This window comes from Diabrotica virgifera, chromosome 2 (genome assembly GCF_917563875.1).
Source record: "Diabrotica virgifera virgifera chromosome 2, PGI_DIABVI_V3a".
Classification (NCBI taxonomy): domain Eukaryota; kingdom Metazoa; phylum Arthropoda; class Insecta; order Coleoptera; family Chrysomelidae; genus Diabrotica; species Diabrotica virgifera.
The window spans coordinates 261422883-261442876 of NC_065444.1; the positions used below are offsets into that span (position 1 = coordinate 261422883).

The 19994-nt window shown below is 31.4% G+C and overlaps 1 protein-coding gene across 1 annotated transcript in view; it reads right to left on the minus strand.

Annotated features, from left to right (window-relative positions):
* Positions 1-328: 328 nt before the first annotated feature.
* LOC126880603 (radical S-adenosyl methionine domain-containing protein 2-like) overlaps positions 329-19994 on the minus strand; it is a 37591-nt gene continuing 17925 nt past the window's right edge. The window contains exons 4-7 of the mRNA XM_050644583.1: positions 16077-16297; positions 10236-10399; positions 4665-4854; positions 329-685 (exon numbers count right to left, since the gene is read on the minus strand). Of these exons, the coding sequence (XP_050500540.1) occupies positions 521-685; positions 4665-4854; positions 10236-10399; positions 16077-16297 (740 nt within the window). The 3' untranslated portion in view covers positions 329-520. The remainder of the gene's footprint in view (positions 686-4664; positions 4855-10235; positions 10400-16076; positions 16298-19994) is intronic.

Genomic DNA, 19994 nt, shown 5'->3' on the forward strand with positions numbered 1-19994 from the left:
ACCAAACCAGAGGATGTAGCAAGTTTTAAATCTATAAGACTTTTCCGCCAAGAAAAAGAAAGGACATAACAATGTAAGTATGAGAAGCCTAAGACAATCTATGGACTTCAAATTAAACAGGATTCTTCTTTACACTAAAAGGAATCTTCCTATCAAGTTTCAAGGCTGTCCAACTTTCCTTTAAGAATAAAAAGGCATAAGAATATTAGAAGACCTGTTGGTCCTAAATTTAATAATGATCTTAATACCAATAGGAAACATGTACCGATTTTTAAGGTTCTGGAAAAAAAAGTTGATTCATGTATTCACTACAAAGTAAACTCTAGAATCATTTTACATATTAGTTATTTATTTTTTAAGAATACGTGTTACATTATTCGATCAACCTACAGTTTAAACTACCTACATTATCTTTTTAAAAAGTACAAAAATAAAATATTTTACGCTTCCTTAACAACATCTTTAAGGCTCAATTTGAGCATCAAATAAATGTACAATATTTTAAACCATTCTGTGGCAATCACCATGACAATTTATTTGCTTCTTTGGACCATTTGTATATTCCTCCTCTCTTTTTGAACATTGCTTCGTCAAAACCAGCAAACTTGAGTGCGTTGGATACACCAACGTCTAAAATGGATTTGGAAGGGCATTTGGAGCCAGATGTGCAGTCTAAAAACCGCATCTTAAAAAAATAAATATATTATTAGTATAACCGCAATTAGGCCTGGATCCCGCGTACCAAAAAAAAGTTTATTAATAGCAAAATTTGTTAATAGCTTAACGGTATCTAGTAGGACAAACTTTGATGTACGGGAAGACTTGAACAGGGGAAGTTTTAATTGTGGAACAGGTTACAGGTTTCAAATGACAGACTACGAAAACGTCCCATGTGTTTTGTCGGACAGAACTTCCAATTGATTTGTTACCCTTTCATTAAACTCTCGTGCAAAAATCAGGGTGCTAGTTATAGCCTAATAAAATAAAATAAAGTCAAAATGTAAATTCGTACAGGTTAAAACAAATTTTATATCGAAGTTTAGGTAGGTACAAAAGATATTTTCAAGAAAGTATCCAAATCATACAGGGGGATCATTGTTTAAAAAATTAAAAAGGGGTCATTTTTGCAAAAAAATACTTTTTTAACTGCTGAGGTAATTCACTTATTATTGAAGGTCTATGGGATTTTTTTCTGCAAAGTTGAAGGGTAAATCTTTCACATAAGACTTAATAAATTAAATTTGACCCCCTATTTATTTAAATAATTGTATATAAAACTTTAAAAACAAATTTGCAAAAAATTATTTTTAGCGTTTTAAATAAGCACTATAAAATGTCTTATTTTACAGAAGAAGTTGCGCTATGTTATTATTATTAAGCACAAAAAAAAAATTGGTCGAAAAATATTTAATATTTTTTGAGATATTGAATTTGATTATTAAATGTTACTATATTTTAAATTGCAAAAACGCGGTTATTGCCAAAGAAATATTCACCTGCTTAAGATCTCATTATTTTTATTTTTATGTATATTTTCGATAAATGTATTGATAAATTCAAATTTCAATTAAACTTCCCCCTAAAATGGCATTTGAAAATTATTTAAAATTGTTTATAATTTGTTTTTTTAATAACGTCGCGGGGATTAAGCATTTTGAAATGTTTGGATAATTGGGTTCCTGGGAATTTTTTACTAATTAACAAAAATTTTTTGTCGTTTTTTCTTCTTCTTTTTTTTCTTGGAGTTACATTACTACGGGCCTTTTTAGGGTTAAATTTTATTAAGAATGTCGAATCTCTGAGTTGTAGCTTCTAGACCTAAAAATATTAAGATTTAACTAAAATCTCTTTAAAAATAAAATGTGGCTACGTACTGAGTTACAGGGTGTTTTATTTAAAAATTATTGTTACCAAGTACTTTAAAACTATTTGACGTATCCTTATCACACTTGGCAGGAAAGTATGGCTATTATACACCCTACTAAATTGTGATTAATAAACGTTTCTAGCTAGTGCCAGAGGCGTACGACAGGGGATAGTGAATGATTTTCTTCTTCTTATGGTGCCTATCCGTTACGGATGTTGGACACTAACATGGCTATTCTAACTTTGTTGACTGCTGCCCTGAAAAGTCCGGTAGTGGTTAAGTTAAACCCTTTTCGCAGGTTATGCAGCCAGGATATCCTTCTTCGTCCTGGACCTCTTTTCCCATGCACTTTACCTTGAAGTATGGTCCGAAGTAGGTCATATCGTTGTTCATTGCGCATTATATGATTTACGCTTCCCAAATTCTACGCCACTGAGTGAATTACTATTTTAGCGAAATTTTTCGATTCTCCAATACTTTGTATGTAAATAACTTTATTGGTATTGATAAAGTTATCAGTTTGAGAGATATTGAAAGTTTAAAATGAATGAATGAATGAATCAAAATAACTATGCCGTTTCATTTTTAACGTCCAATATCTCGAAAACTAATGACTTAATCGTTACCAGTAAGGAGTATATTATTTACATAGAAAGTATTGGAGAATCGAAAAATTTCGCAAAAATAGTAATTCCCTCATATCACCTGTCGTACGCCTCTGGTAGTAGCTAGAAACTTTTATTTATCACAATTTAGTAGACTGTATAGTACCCATACTTTCTGCGAAGTATGATAAGGATACGTCAAATAGTTTGAAAGTACTTGGTAAAAATAATTTTTAAATTTTTAAATAAAACACCCTGTAACACAGGAAGTAGCCACATTTTATTTAAGTGATTATCGACCAATCTTAATATTTTTAGGTCTAGAATCTACAACTTAGAGATTCGACATTCTTAATGAAACTTAACCCTAAAAGGGCCCGTAGTAATATAACTCCAAGAAAAAAAAGAAGAGGAAAAAAAGACAAAAAAATTTGTTAATTAGTTAAAAAATCCCAGGAACCCAATTATTGAAACGGCATTTGAAAATATTTAATCCCCGCGACGTTATTAAAAAAACAAATTATAAACAAATTTTAATAATTTTCAAATGCCATTTTAGGGGGAAGTTTAATTGAAATTTGAATTTATCGAAAATGTACATAAAAATAATAAGATTTAATATAGGTGAATATTTCTTTAGCAACAACCTCGTTTTTGCCATTGAAAATAGAGTAACATTTAATAAACAAAATTCATTATCTCAAAAAATATTAAATATTTTTGGACCAGTTTTTTTTATTAATACTGATAATATAACTGTCCTGTAAAATAAAATATTTTATAGTGCTTATTTAAAACGCTAAAAATAATTTTTTGCAAATTTGTTTTTAAAGTTTTATGTATAATTATTTAAATAAATAGGGGGTCAAATTTAACTTAGTAAGTCTTATGTGAAAGACTTACTCTTTAACTTTGCAGAAAACAATCCTATAGACCTTCATTAGTAATTGAATGACCTTAGCAGTTAAAAAAGTAATTTTTTGCAAAAATGACCCCTTTTTATTTATTTAAACAATGATCCCCTTGTATGATTTGGATACTTTCTTGAAAATATCTTTTGTACCCACCTAAACTTTGATATAAAATTTGTTTCAACCTGTACGAATTTACATTTTGATTTACATGTAGTGTAATTTTATTTTACTAGACTATTATCACCAACATAATTCCTGTCATTTGACATGTTCTACGTGTCGGACTTTTTAAAATGCCCAACATATTTGTCGGACAATCATTTTTTCATATATTATATAAAGTTTGCTATTGAATAAACTTAAAAACAACCTGCTAGATTTCACAATCATAAACTTGACAGGATGACACGTTCCACAATTAAAACTTCCCGTGTTCCAGTGTTCCCATACATCAAAGTTTGTCCGACTAGACACCGTTAAGCTAGTAACAAATTTTCAGCTTGCTATTAATAAACTTTTTTTGGTACGCAGGATCCAGGCCTATATCACCATATTTTTTCATTCAAATTTGCACAAGGTGAGACGAAGATGAAGCCGGTTTGGAAGGAAATAAATACAACTGTCTGTAATTTTAAGACTGTAAAGGTTACAGGATGAGTCCATAAGGTACCTACTAAAAAAAAAGAATAACAGAAAGAAGCAGAGAAACATATTTTATACATCACAGAGAGTGATGGAGTCAAAGAAAGCTGAACAAAAATTTAAGTTTAATATTTCAGCTTTAGCCCAGAAAGTTCTTGGTGAAAGGAATATAAATAAAAATAAATCGTTCCCAAAATGAAAAACTATATGGTTTTGTATAGAAGTGAAGGAAAAATGTAAAGAAAAGAAAAAAGCTTATCCAAAATAAATGTCACAAGAGGCATACGATAATTAAAAGATAATAAGAAACCAAAAATATCCACTTGTAAGAAGAATAAAAAATATCACTGGGAACGTTTTTAGAAAGAAATGTAACATGATTCTTATGGCCAGCAAAAGGAAATATGGTGCTTTATAAGAGGCCAAAGATCGGATAGAAAAGGATACATAGATTGACTAAGTATCTAAAAAAGCTCTATGTAGAGGACCATAAAGACCATTTATTGAACCATACCCTGGCCATCTCTGTTTGTTCATCTCTGTTTTACATCAAATGACAGAGACAGACATACCTCTATTAAAAGCGGACCTAATTCAATGAGAAAGGGAAAAATGTTATAAAATTAGGAAACTTACATATTCATCCAAGATTAAGTAACTGTTTTGCATTTTTTTGTTGGATTCGGGGACTAAACATTTCACATTTTTATGGCGGTGCAAAAACTGATTAAATACATCCTCGTTAATATAAAACCGCTCTGCGTTACGTAGGGCTTCGGGTCCAGCATTTTCTCCCTCTAGTAGCAAACACTGAAATACTTTCCACCTACAAATTACAATTTTAATTTTAGTATACATACGTTCATTATAAAAAAAATATGTTACCCCAAAGATCTCAGCCTGGAAGATTGATTAATAGGAACCAAGAGTCTACCAAGAACCAAGAGTTAGGGTTATGAATAAGGCAAGCCCCATCTAACTGTCTCCTGAGAACAAACTAATACCACAAAGATCTTAGTCTGGCAGATTGATTAATGGGAACCAAGAACCTGCCAAGAACCAAGAGTTATGGTTATGAACAGGGCGAGCCTTATCTAAACTATAATAGTACAAACTATTATCACTAAGACCTTAGCCTGGCAGATTGATTAATAGGAATCAAGAGTTTGACTAGAGTCCGATAACACGCCCTCAGTGCCTGTCCGCTGGACCCATCTGTAAACCAGATGCGCCTATTTCTATAGTAATGGTGGTTCTCGTTTCACTTACTCGATAATCACAATCGAGAAAGTAAACAAAGAGGAGGGTGTGCATTGAAAGCCAAGATGAGGAAGATTTAACAATAAATATAGAACGGGGAAGAAATTTGTAAGAGAACAATGTCAAAAATCTCTAAAGGTGGTAAAAATAACTCCTAAAATAGAAGGCAAGCGCGGCTCCTCCTTAGGGTCAATTGGTCAATGACCCCCCTAAAATAATCTCATAAAAATACCAATTTTATTAAAAATATCTTTTATCTAAAACTTCACTCTGAAATATAAAATTCTCTCTCAGAAGTCTGCATTGGCAAAACAAATATAATAGATATAATAACGTCGCGCCTCGCGCTATACACAAGCCCGTGGCTGGGCCGTATTTTAAATTGTCTATATACAGTTCTTATGGCTTATGGACAAATGCATGTAAAATAGAAAAGAGACGGCAGATAGCAATTTCGTGGGCGAGAGTGGGAGTGACCTTTCCGTCGTATACCTCTAGTAGAGTCGACGGCCTCACGTTTAGTTAGTTACCGTCTGCTGACCGCACTTCACGGCAGGTCTATATCGATCGCGGCGTATTTGCGTAATTTATTTTGTTTTGTTGGATTTTTTTGTGATTGTAACAAAAACAAGATGAGTGTTGTTGACGAAATAATTGCCTTAAAATCTGCTGGAACACTAAATTATGAACGGCGGCTTGAGAAAAAAGAAAGTGGTCGACCAAAACCAAACATGAATTTAAAACAAACAACAAAGGATAGGGGTAAGGACATTCAAAGATATTTTAAAGAATCAATGTACAATTTGTGTGATTGGATTTGTGGCTGCAGTGTGAGAAATGCATTTTTTTGCTATCCGTGTTTACTGTTTTCGAATGACGCTGTATGGGCGAAAAATGGAGTAACTGACATTAAGCATTTAAAAGTGAAAATTACAAAACATGCCTCTTCAACTACTCATATAAATTCATCAATGAGTTACGCAAGTTTAGGACGTGTTAACATAAGACAGCAACTTGATAGTGTATATCGTAAATCTGTGCATGACTTTAATGAATTGGTATCTAAAAATAGGTATATTTTAAACAAACTAATCGACTGTGTAAAATTTTGTGGAGTTTTCGAAATTGCATTGCGCGGTCATGACGAAAGTGACAGCTCCAATAATCGTGGAATTTTTCTGGGCCTTATCGATTTTGTTTCTGAACTGGATTTAATGTTTAAAGAACACATTGAAAAAAGTACAGTATTTAAAGGAACATCGAAAACAATTCAGAACGATATTTTAGAATCAATGTTAGCCATTGTGCATACTCATATCATGAAGGAGATTGGCCAGACAAATTTTGTGGCCATTCAAGTAGATGAGACCACAGACAGCTCCAATAAAACGCAGATGATTATCATATTGCGATATGTATTAACTGGTATTGTACATGAAAGATTTTGGAAATTTGTTAACCCCCTAGGTACTACAGCACAACATTTAACTAATGTAATATTGGAAGAACTTCAATTATTAAAAATTAATGAAGCACCTGAAAAATTGATTGCCCAAAGTTACGATGGTGCATCAGTCATGAGCGGTAAACTGGGAGGAGTACAAACAAAAATTAAAGAAATATACCCAAATGCACACTTCATTCACTGCTATGCCCATCAATTTAATCTTATCCTCCAAAAAGCGGCGAGTCAACACAAACCGATAAAAATATTTTTTGCAAATTTACACGGATTTTCGTCCTTTTTCGGCCGATCTCCAAAACGTACGATGGTTCTGGATAGAGTGGTTAAAGTAAGGCTACCTAAAGCTGCGCCTACTCGATGGGCTTTCAATACAAAATGTGTTGAAATTGTATACACTTATAAAGATGATTTAAAATCTTGCTTAGAGGAAATTATTGATGAGGAGCAAGATGGTAACAATATAAATCAAGCAACTGGTTTAAAAAGACATTTGGAAGATGAGCATTTTTTATTTTGGTTAAATTTTTTCCATAAAATAATGCCCCATGTTGATATATTGTTTAAACAATTGCAAATGCGAGACATTGATGTTATATCTGTCAAAAATTGTATCCTGTCTTTTAACAACAATATCCAAATAATTAGAAATACTATTTTGGAATCAGAAGTACCAAGCACATCAACAGCAAAAAAAAGAAAAACTACTGCAGAGGATCCAAAGCGACGAACTGCACTTGAAATTTGTGATATTATTATATCTGAAATAAATCACAGGTTTAGTTTCAATGATCATCTCATGATTTCACAGTTATTCTACATAGAGAAATTTGAAGCATACACTACCAACTTTCCGCAAAATATTTTAAAAATGGTGACGGCTAATTATCCCACAGTGAATATTTCCAAACTAAAATCGGAACTTGAAGTCTTATATTGTCGTGAGGATTTTCGCAATAGTGCTGGTGCAGTAGCCATACTTCAGCTTTTTATTAACATGAATTTGTCTGAAACATTTTCTGAAGCAGTGAAGTTATTAAATATTTTGTGCACACTCCCTATGACAACCGTGGAAAGTGAGAGATGTTTTTCTACTTTAAAAAGAGTAAAAACATTCCTGCGTAATACGATGGGACAACCTAGACTTAGTGCCTTGTCTATGCTGAGCATCGAGAAAACGCTTGTCAAGAGCATTCCAAATTTCAATGAGAAGGTCATAGACTATTTTGCAGAACTAAAGGATAGAAGAATTGACTTAAAATATAAAAATATTTAAAGTAAGTTTCGTTTTAATAAATTTACAATTTATTATACTATAAATATTCCTATCTATATATCAGTCAATAACCTGTTCATACCATTTTTCCTATATTTTTTAAAAGATTTACTCTAAAAAAAGACAAATTTAATTTTCGGAAAACTAGGGTAAATAGTATTGAGTTTTATCTAAGTCTGTATTTTTTATCTAAAATATAAATGCTAAAAGATCTTTTAAATACTTTAAAAAATCAACAGTTTGAAGTTTTCAAACCAAAATGACCCCCCTGAAGATTGACCCACGAGCCGCCGCTGATAGAAGGTATCTCTAGTTACAGCTGAGGAAGTAGATAGTGTTATGCAATAAAAGAAAGATCTACAGCGAACCAGATAACTTTCACTCCGAATTTTTAAAACTTGTGAACGACGATCAAATGGTCAAGAAAGATTTTTAAAATCATATATAACTCAGAAAACATTCCTCAAAATGGTTTGAAGTATATATTTACACATAACTTGTTAAAAAAGCCCATATCAGAAAATTTGGAAGACTCTGGATTGATAAGTCTAATATACTTTTTACTACAGATAAAATGATATCTTTGGATGACGAAATGATTGTGAAAATTAATCCCTATTTTATAAAAGTATCTAGGATCGGCACTACAGAATAATGGTTATGTGATCTGGAATTATTTCTCACTAATGGGCCACAAAAAAGAATTTCTCACAAAAATTAGAAAAGCGTTGGAATGGCTGTATTGCCGCTAAACGAGATTATCTTGATGAGTACTGAATGATTTGTGCAAAAAAATGTTTTTTTTTTCTCTGATTCTGGCCTTGGTTTAGAACTAGAACCTTTAGCCACGTAATTGTATAACTTATCACTAACTCAGGTGTAATGTGTAGTGTGTGTGTTGAGTAAGTGTCTTGTTACTTTGCAAAGTCGACGTCATTGTCTTTGCAAAGAGACGCTAATTGTATCCGAACGTCTGCGGTCCCTCCGGTGAGTACCGATCCCAAAAGGACAATTTTCATTAAAAAAAAATGTTGTTTTACTAATAGATATTCCCGAAGCTTTTGACCAACGTATTAAATGGAGCACCTGAACCAACCAGGGCTGTTGCAATATAGCTCATATTCGATGTGACGTAATCGAGAATGCTTAGATCAGAGGTTCCCAAACTACTTTTTCTCGTAGACAACAATTTACTGGTTTCGGTGGACCCCCAGCAGAAGTTGTATTTCGTAGCTGTGCACGTCAGTGGCGGGTCTAGAAAATTGCCTGGGGGTGTAGGGAACTTGGGTGGAAAAAATAAGACATTAATGAAGGTCGAACCGTCTTTTTCTTTTTTTTTTCTCAAAATATCATTCCAAGCGATTTTACAGTGATTTGGAATTTATTTAAACTTTGCATTTTTTTATTGTAAAGTATCAATGAAAAAATAATGTTTTAATAGAAGGGACTCAAAAATGTGATTATTAGGCATTATAACAATGTGATTATTAGGTTTCTTTATTTAAAACATGTTTTTGATCAAATTTTAGGGTAGAAAACCTGTAGAATACTGTTTTTTACATTTACCTCCATTCCCAAAATACATGTTCATCTATTTGGCTGAAAATTTGCCCAGAAATAGTCAAAACACAGGATTTAGATTTAAATGGATGAATAGAAAAACTACAGTAGGAAAAATGAAATAATACCCATGAACGAACATATAAAACACGCTGTATTTTCCTGTCACCTTGTCACACAAAAAATTGGCCAGCGCAAGTACATGTAATAATTATTGTTACATGTACTTGCACTGGGCAATTTTCTTTGTGACACGGTGACAGGAAAATACAGCGTGTTTTATATGTTCGTTCATGGGTATTCTTTCATTTTTCCGACTGTATATCACTGATACAGAAAAATTAAGAACTGATATATTAGGAAAAGCGAAGCGGTGGTAACAATTACATAATGCCAAAATGAAAGAGCAAATGTTAACACAGCTAGTTTATGTTCAACGATGAAATGATAATCAACCAATACGAATAATTGCTGAGTTGCAAGTTGATTGAAAGAGTTGGAGAGGAAGGCCAAAAGAAGATTTAGTGAAAAAAATATTCAGAATAGGCATATCCATATAAAAAATGATTCTCCAGTGAGAATCGTCCGACATCCGTTGTATCTACATGGTGATATACATAAGCTATGACAAAATCATAAGGATGCTTACCTAATAGGGTTTAGACTCATAATATTTTCGCTCATATCTTCATCGTAATTGTAGGTATTGACGACTGTATTAATTTTAAATAGAACGTCGTATTTCTGACACCAGTCTCGTACCCTGAACAGTTGTTCAATGTGATTTTTGTTTCCTTGGCCTCTCCCAATAGTCTTAAAATATAAAATATTTTAATTTAAAAATTTAATATAAAATATTTTTTCTACAACCGTGTTAAAAATGCAATTTTCAGCACTCCATAGGAGCGTTACAATAGTATATTAAGTATGGAGAACGGTAAGGGTTTTATACCGATCGAAGACAATTATTGTTTGGAGGAGGAGCGGAGCGACGACTCCAATTATTGTCTGAGATCGGTTACTCTTAACGTTCGACATGCTTATAACGTTTTTTGCACGATTGATACCATTATAAATTATAAAATTAAACATTTTCGTCATATTGACTAGTTTCATTCATTTTATCAAGATAGATACTTTGGTTGTTAGGTAGTAACTAGGGTGCATAACAACAATGGAGAATTGAGTTTTTATTTAGTTGTCAATAATTTTAAGTACAATTTTGATTATTATAAATTAAAATATGAGCGAAAGTGAATTGGAAGAAATTGAACGGGCTTGGGAAGAAGGGTGTTCAGCAATTATTCCCGAAAAATCCAAAATCCGTTATCAAAATATCTACCAAAGTTTTAAAAAATGGTGCGAAGGCAAGAATTTAAGAATCGAAGAAAAGACTCTATTGGCATATTTCGTTCAAAGACATATGCAGTTGAAAGCTCCTGGAAGCGTCTGGGCAGAATATTCAATGATTAAATCCACCGTTTTTCTTTATGATGGCATTGATATTTCCAAGTTTTCAACTTTGATCGCGTATTTGAAGAGAAAAAATGTTGGCTATAGGCCTAAGAAAGCATTTTTACACGGGAGCAATTTAAAAAATTTCTGATGGAAGCACCGGATGAAGAATTTCTAGTTCACAAGGTAATATATAAGCTAGTTTAGGTAAAAGAAATACTCGAATGAAGATTTTTTCATAATTTGTAGGTCGCAATGATATTGGGAATATCTGGTGCCTGTAGAAGAGAAGAATTATATAATATTACTATGAATGACATCCAACAAACCGATGGTTTAATGATTGTAAAAGTACCCAATACAAAAACGAACATCCAGCGTACTTTTACAGTCATTAATAAACCAGACGATAAAATTCCATATTTAGAAATTCTGCAAAATAATTTAACAAATTGTACCATAAGTTTCAATATTAATAAATAATTCGTTAGTTTTCTTTATTCTTTCAAAAAATAAATTAACATTAAGAGATTTTTTAACTCGACGGTAAGTGAATTACTTACCGTCGAGTTGCTAGTAAATGTCACCTACTGACGTAAAATCTGTCACGGTAAACAGTCAAAAATGATCAATCGTGCAAAAATGCTACTTTAAAGCACAAAGTGCTTTAAGAGGATCGGTACGTATTTCCGGCTGCAATGCTATTCAAATGGGGATTCATTTTTTTCAAATCCTGAGAAAACTAATAAGTATTTTTGAAAAATTTAAACGCAGAATGAAAGATTACGTTATTAGCGAGGGCCGAAAGTCCCTGAGAACTTCTATAATGTTTATTTTAATAAGTTACAGGGGTGAAAAAACTAAGAGAAAATTTAGTGTGATTTTTAATTTCAAATATCTCATTCAAAATAAACTTTTTATTTATTCTAAGGGACTTTCGGCCCTCGGTAATAATTTAGTCTTTCATTCTGCGTTTAAATTTTTCAAAAATATTTATTGGTTTTTTCAGGATTTGAAAAAAATGAACACAATACCGTGGTAATATTTTCCAAATCTGTCTTTGTCTTACAACGCACTCAACGGAATATAATATTGTCAGCATATATTGTCAGTCAGACACTGACAATCAGTGACAATTTTAAATATTTGACATTGCATCGGGGATATTTTGAGAAATTGATTAAATATTATTGATAAATAGTGTATTTGATAAATAATTGATTAAGACGTGAACTTAATAAAGAGTTATTTATTGTGTATTATTTGTGGAAGATCCAAGCAGAGAATACATCAGATATATCCTGTGATACAAGTATTTTGTTGTTAGAGATGTTCAAAATTGTAAGCGTTCCAAAATAACAACATATTATTAAAAAATCACTTTAACACTTTTCCTCTTTTCTCGATTGATTATTAGTTTTTGTTGTACAAATAAATTATTACAATCACTGAAAACATAGTTAGTGAAAAAATTATCACATTTATTAACTGAATTAATAATTTGCAATTATAAAAATAACAGTTATCCAAGAACATTCAAAAGCCATCTCTTTAAATTAATTATGACATTTTCAAGTAGAATGACATTCTAGTAATGTTTACATATCCACACCAGTGTGAATTTTACTAAATTTGCCGTGTAAAGACAGAAAAAGTAGGGATACACGTAAAATATTTGCGAATTATGTACCCATAGCCTTAAGGCACTGCAGTTATACTACATTCGCTCTCGCGAGATTTTTTTTGACACTGACGTTAGTAATTTCTTTTTTGAAAAATTCAGTTGTCAGAAGTGACTGGGAATTACTACAAAACCAACGCACCTGCTCATATCCAATATTATTAATAGTAAACAGACATAAAAATAACATAAACCTTACGCCAATCAATATTTATTTATTTAAACCATTATAATGTATTGATAGCAAATGAGAAAATTATTTATTGTACAAAATAAAAATATTTTGTAGAAATAAACTTCACAAAATTTTATGAGATTAGTAGACACTCCCACTATTTCTAATAATTCTTCTTTTTTTAATGAAAGATTAAGTTGATTTGAGTTGATTTTAGCAGTTAATAGTGCGAGGTAGGAATTTTTGTGTTGTACGTTTCCTATTCCGAATGTCTCAAAAAAAATCTCGCGAGAGCGAATGTAGTATAAAAGTGAATTGTCAAATTGTGAAACGTCAAAATATGTATATTTCATTTATTAACATTAATATTAATAATACAACTTGCGCAATTTGAAAAAGGTGGTTTAAAAAGTTTTTTAAAGTTTAATTTAAACTGTATTATTGCATTTTTAACACGTTTGTAGAAAAAACTATTAAAACTTGTTAGAATTTACAACAATAAAAGCAGGAAGATGTTATTCTATAGTTGTTATGATTTACGTATTGACAGTATTCGCGGTGTGCAAGTACTTGGAAAGGGAAACGAGAAACGACCGTGCGCGAGTCGCGTAGAAATATTGCAACTATCTTAAATAATTCATATTGTCAATTGAAATTGTCAAATTGACGTATATTTCATACCTTCTGTCATTGACGCAGAAAAATTATATATTGCTCCACAATATTGATATGATATGCAATTATTATATAAAGGTAAATTTAATTAATTGTATTTTGCTTGCAGTACTGCATTTTAATAACTGATTTTATTTACTACATACAATTAGGCATTCCAATGAAACGTCAAACATGGCCGGGTGTGGGCAAAATCTAACCTTACATCTACATTAATTTGTAAAGAAAATCCTGTTTGGTTGTTTTTTTATGTTAATTGTGTAGGGAAATCTGCGAAATTGTGATAACAAATTAAATATGAAGTGATTTATCGCCTACAGAACTGAATTATCCCATATTAGTTACCAGTTTGTGTCAATAACTACTATGGGATAATTCAGTTATGTAGGCGATAAACTAGTTTATATTTATTTGCTATCACAATTTCGGTGCCCAATTAACAATAAAAAACAAAACCAAACAGGATATTCTTTACAAAAACTGATGTAAACCCTATATTATTAAATTTTTGCCCACTGCCGGCCATATTATATCACGTGATTTGGAATGGTCAATTGTTTACGTTTGCTAAACATAACCTGCATCTTATTTTTTCTTCTTATTATTTTTTTGGACTATGGTCTTGACAATTATCCAGCAACCAGGACTAATATAATTGGCCAGTATAATTAAAAGTGCGAATAAAAGTACAGAGCGTAGAAATAGAGGTCGCTTTGCCGAACTTGCACGGTCCCAATAGGTCGTTTTGATGTAATGTCAAGAAAAATATAAAAATGGAATGTCAGTCAAGTTCAAGTAAAAGTTTTTGTAGATATTGTCCTGTAATTGAGAATGAATAAATTATAATTGTTTGTAGAAAAAATATTGTATGATATACCTGTTAAAAATACATTTTTAAGGCACTCTTAAAATTGTACTTTTGACCCTTATATCATAAATAACTATTAAGCCATGATTTAAGATATAAAGTGTATGATATATACAGAGAGAGTCTGTAAAGTGGAATAAATTCAATATCTCAAATACTAATTGTTTTTTTGGAAAATGCTCAGACCCGTCGATTAGTATTTCAAATTGTCCTTTTTGACATTCAATAATAATGTATACAGGTTGTCCCAATTTAGAGATATGACGTCATCGTCGATTTTCTTAAATGGCAACACTGTCATTTTGATAGCTAATTTGATAGGGTTTGTAAAGTTATACATAACTGCAAAATATCAAATTTTTATTCTCTACCATTTACAAGATAATAGAAAATAACAAAGTTATATCTGTAATTTGGAATATATTCAATAATTAAAATACTAACTGTTTTTTTGAAAAATGCTCAGACCCGTCGATTAGTATATCAAATTGTCCTTTTTGACATATAATAATAATGTATACAGGGTGTCCCAATTTAGAGATATGACGTCATCGTTGATTTTCTTAAATGGCAACACTGTCATTTTGATAGCTATTTTGATAGGGTGTGTAAAGTTATACACAACTGCAAAATTTCAAATTTGTATTCTCTACCATTTAGATGATAATAAAAAATAACAAAGTTATGAAAAAGAAGTAATCAACTAATAATTGAATTTAATTATTTCAATAAATTAAGCAAAAACTCATAATGTTGCCCTCAATTATTGTCAAATTGTCAATGGGCAACGTTATGAGCATTTGCTTAATTGAAATAAATAAATTCAATTATTATTTGATTACTTCTTGTTCTTCATAACTTTGTTATTTTTTATTATCTTGTAAATGGTAGGGAATAAAATTTTGAAATTTTTCAGATGTGTATAACTTTACACACGCTATCAAAATAGCTATCAAAATGATAGTGTTGCCATTTAAGAAAATCAACGATGACGTCATATCTCTAAATTGGGACACCCTGTATACATTATTATTATATGTCAAAAATGACAATTTGATATACTAATCGACGGGTCTGAGCATTTTTCAAAAAAACAGTTAGTATTTTAATTATTGAATATATTCCAAATTACAGATATAACTTTGTTATTTTCTATTATCTTGTAAATGGTAGAGAATAAAAATTTGATATTTTGCAGTTATGTATAACTTTACAAACCCTATCAAATTAGCTATCAAAATGACAGTGTTGCCATTTAAGAAAATCGACGATGACGTCATATCTCTAAATTGGGACACCCTGTATACATTTTTATTGAATGTCAAAAAGGACAATTTGAAATACTAATCGACGGGTCTGAGCATTTTCCAAAAAAAACAATTAGTATTTGAGATATTGAATTTATTCCACTTTACAGACTCTCTCTGTATTATGGTTAAACTGTCATTTTACACATTTTATGTATATTTTTCCAAGGTAAAACAATTTTTTAATGGCGCTCTCTACTAATGAGCCATACTATTCCCATTACTCTTAGCTTCTTGAATTTCTTTTTTTTTATTTTATAATGAAGGACAAGAAAAAGAATCCTTTTAGCTATACCTACATAACGTGTAGTATAAGTGATTAAAATTACCTTATTAGTTTCTTCGTGAAAAGAATCACAGGAAATGGCCATAATATCAACATACTTTCCATATCTCTGGAACCAATTTTCCTTTATCATAGATCCATTGGAAACAATTGAGACGGATTGTAACTGAAGCGTTTCTTTACAAAACTTTACCATTTCTCCTAAATGTCTCCCACGTTCAGGTAAGAAAGGCTCGCCACCACTAAAATTAATTTTCACCATTCCTAGAATGACATGGAAATTTACCTACATGAAACATATCGATTTTTTAAGCGAATATGCTCATACTAACTGAAAATGTGTAGTTTATTATGTGTGTTTACCTTTGATAAATATTGAAAAAATATGTTAAAAAATATTTAACTACCTAAATTATTTATTCGATGTTTCTAATTTATGATCAAAATCTTTTTTTAAAATAGAATAGAATAGAATTTATTTCATCAAATATACAAAATTTCTTCTGTTTTTGATAAGTCAAAAGAGTACGTACCTACATTATAAAATTTTGACAAAATTTAAAAGATAAATATTATAAATTATAATGAACAGATATACAAACAGGTACTAACAAATTTAAACAATTTAACACACTATGTAAAAACGTAAAGACATGAAATAAACTTAAAAACATGAAATATCGTCATAATCGGCAAAAAAACCCTGACCAAACTAGTGTACTTATTATAATGTATTATAAGCGGTACCTAAGTACTCTGTCTTTGTGTAAAAACAATGTTTTAAAAAGTGTGATTTTATTTTATTTTTAAACGACTGTAAATGAAGACTTTTTACTTCATCTGGCAAAAAATTGTACAAACTAACATCAGTTGAGTTTTTTATACTTTTCGTTAACCTAAAACGTTGTGCTCTAATAGCATCGCTCGATCTTGTATGGTGATCATGGAAGTTGGAGTTTATGTTAAAACTTACTTTTGTTGGAATGAATTTCAATCAGCGTCTCATATATATAGAGTGAAGGTAGTGACATAATACCTAACTTCTGAAATAAAGGTTTACAGTGTTCCCTATACTCTGCTCCTGCAAGTATCCTCACTACTTTCTTTTGTAACTTAAAAATTCTGTCTGCGTGACAAGAGCCACCCCAAACAGTTATTCCGTACTTTAAATGGCTATGGAACAGTGCAAAGTAGATCATTTTAAGGGTACTTTTAGGGATCATAAAAACTAAGTTGCGTATCAAAAATATAGTTGTAGCAAGTTTAGAACTTAAGTAGTCTGTATGAGCACTCCAGTCCAAATTATCATCTAGGAAAATTCCTAAGAGTTTAACACTATTTCCTAAGACATACTTCCGGTCAGAACTAAACATTAAATTCTGATTTTTGTCTTCATTTAGCTTCAGACCATTATGCAAAAACCAGTTTTTTGCTTTCTGAGTATCACTATCTATTTTAATTTTCAAATTATGTTGATTAATGTCAGTATTTATGAGAGTGGTATCATCTGCAAAGCACACACATTTTATGGGAAAAGTGTAGTGAAATAGATCGTTCAGATAAATAAGAAACAAAGTGGGTCCTAGTATTGAACCTTGAGGAACCCCGTATTCGACCGTGTTCAAATCAGAATAGCTATTATTAAGAAAAATTGCCTGTTTTCTATTTGTTAAATAAGATCTAAATAGATTGAGAGTGGTTCCCCTTATACCATATTTATGCATTTTTTCCAACATTAATTTATGCGAAACACAGTCAAAAGCTTTGGATAAATCACACAATGTCAAAGACACGAAATGACCTTCCTCCATGCCGTTGACTATATCTCTCACAATTTTCTGTATAGCTTGTGTAGTGCTGCACTTTTTTCTAAAGCCATATTGGTTACAGTGAAGTATTTTGTGTTTATCTAGATATTCTATCAAACGAGTATTAAGAATGCTTTCAAAAATTTTACAGAAAATGGGAATGATAGAGATGGGACGGTAATTTCCAATTTCATCTAAAGACCCTTTTTTGAATAGTGGCAACACTTTTGTTACTTTTAGTACATCGGGGAAAATCCCTTCAGTAAGGCAATTATTATAAAGTAAAACTAATTTGTCAATAACAATATCAATAGTTTCGACAACTATTTTTTTGTTTAAAAAATAAAAATCTGTACAATGTGAATTTTTCAAGCCACGCAAAACATTTCTGATTTCAATATCAGTAACAGGTAGTAAAAATAAATTGTTGTTTGTAAATATGTAGTAAATATGTTGTTTGATGGTTAGATGTGGTAAGATCAATAACGACCTTATACAAAAAATTTAAAAAATGCCAATATAAAATATGTACTAGATTTAATATAGGAAAGCAGGGATAGCGCAACAGCATTAAATATACAGAACAAGTGAGAAACCTTTACAAATGCCATTGAATGCCTTCATGAAGTCCAAATATACAAAAATCCAGAATGAAAATCGCTAGAAAATTGGGTAAAGCAACTTAAGAGCAGCTACAGGATCAGTCAGAGTATAGGCAGTTTTATAAGGAAATAAAAACATTAAGGGCAATAAGGTAATTAGTCCGGGATTCATAAAAGATAATAGAGAAAAACTTCTTACGGAAAATACGGACATAAGCCGTCAATGGAGAGAGTATTTCAAACAATTATGAAATACTGGCAACTCAACAAAATACGAACAGAAAAGTATCACTCAACGAAATCCGAAATAATGTTACCAGTGTTTGAGGAAGTAAAGGAAGTACTATTGGTACTCAGAAACAACAAAGCCTCGGGCCTAGATGGCATCCATACACAACTGATTAAGAAAGGGAGAGATGTACAAATAAATCATCATCGTATAAAATGAAATACGGCAAAGAAAAGAAATACCGTTAGAATGACATGAAAGTCATATAGTACGCGTCCACAAAAAGGAGGATAAACGTGTATGTACAGGAATATCATTAATTTATACAACCTTTAAAGTTATGTCTATTATTCTACTGAGAAGATTCATTCTATACATAGAAGAAATAATAGGTGATTACCAGTGTGAATTTTGACCGGTAAGGTCAATCTTGCCAATCTTACGCCACTTTTTAGAAAAGAGTTGGGAATACCACAAAGATGTACCTACATCAAACTTCTGTAGATTTGGGAGTACCCAAAAAGCTGGTAGGATTAGTCCATATGTGTGTGCAGGATTCATATGCACGTATCAGAATTCACAGCAGTACGTACATCAAATGAGTTTCAAATTGAAACGGGTTTAAGAAAAGTTTTGCCCTTTGTTACTCAACTTCGCCCAAGAAGCGAAGGTAATGTTAGCTTTTCTGTCGATATCGACATAATTGCACAATCTACCAGAAATGCAAAAGAAGTTTTTTCCATTTTTGAAGGCTGGTACAGGGAAATTGGCCTTACGGTCAACGAAGATAAGCTAAGTAGGTACATGGTAGTTACCAAAAATCCAAGATTAAGAATTAGATAAAACATTTCGATAAATGAATACAATTTCGAAGTTGTCAAAGAAGAGTAGTGATAACAGCCGTTATGAAAAAGATGTAGCAGCTGGAATCAGATGTAACAGATGTCAGGAAATATAACGTATTACCATAATATGGTATGAAAGTGAGACGTAGACACTGAATCAACATGAAATAACAAAATTATTAGTATTAGAACGGAAGATCCGCCGGACTATATTTGGGCCATGTAGAGACGAGATAACAGGAGGGTGGGGACGATAACATAACTAGTAACTCAAAGCACTCTATGGAGACAAAAACATAGTACGATACATTTAGGTAATTCGTATACGATGGGCAGGACATGAGATCGAATGCTGAAAGACTACAACCTTCTGGAAAATACCTGTTGTCAGAAGGTCAGTTAGTCGCCCAAGAAAAAGATATAAGAAAGCAGTAGCGAGCTATCTATGTAAGATGGGGGCGCAACAATGGGAGATCA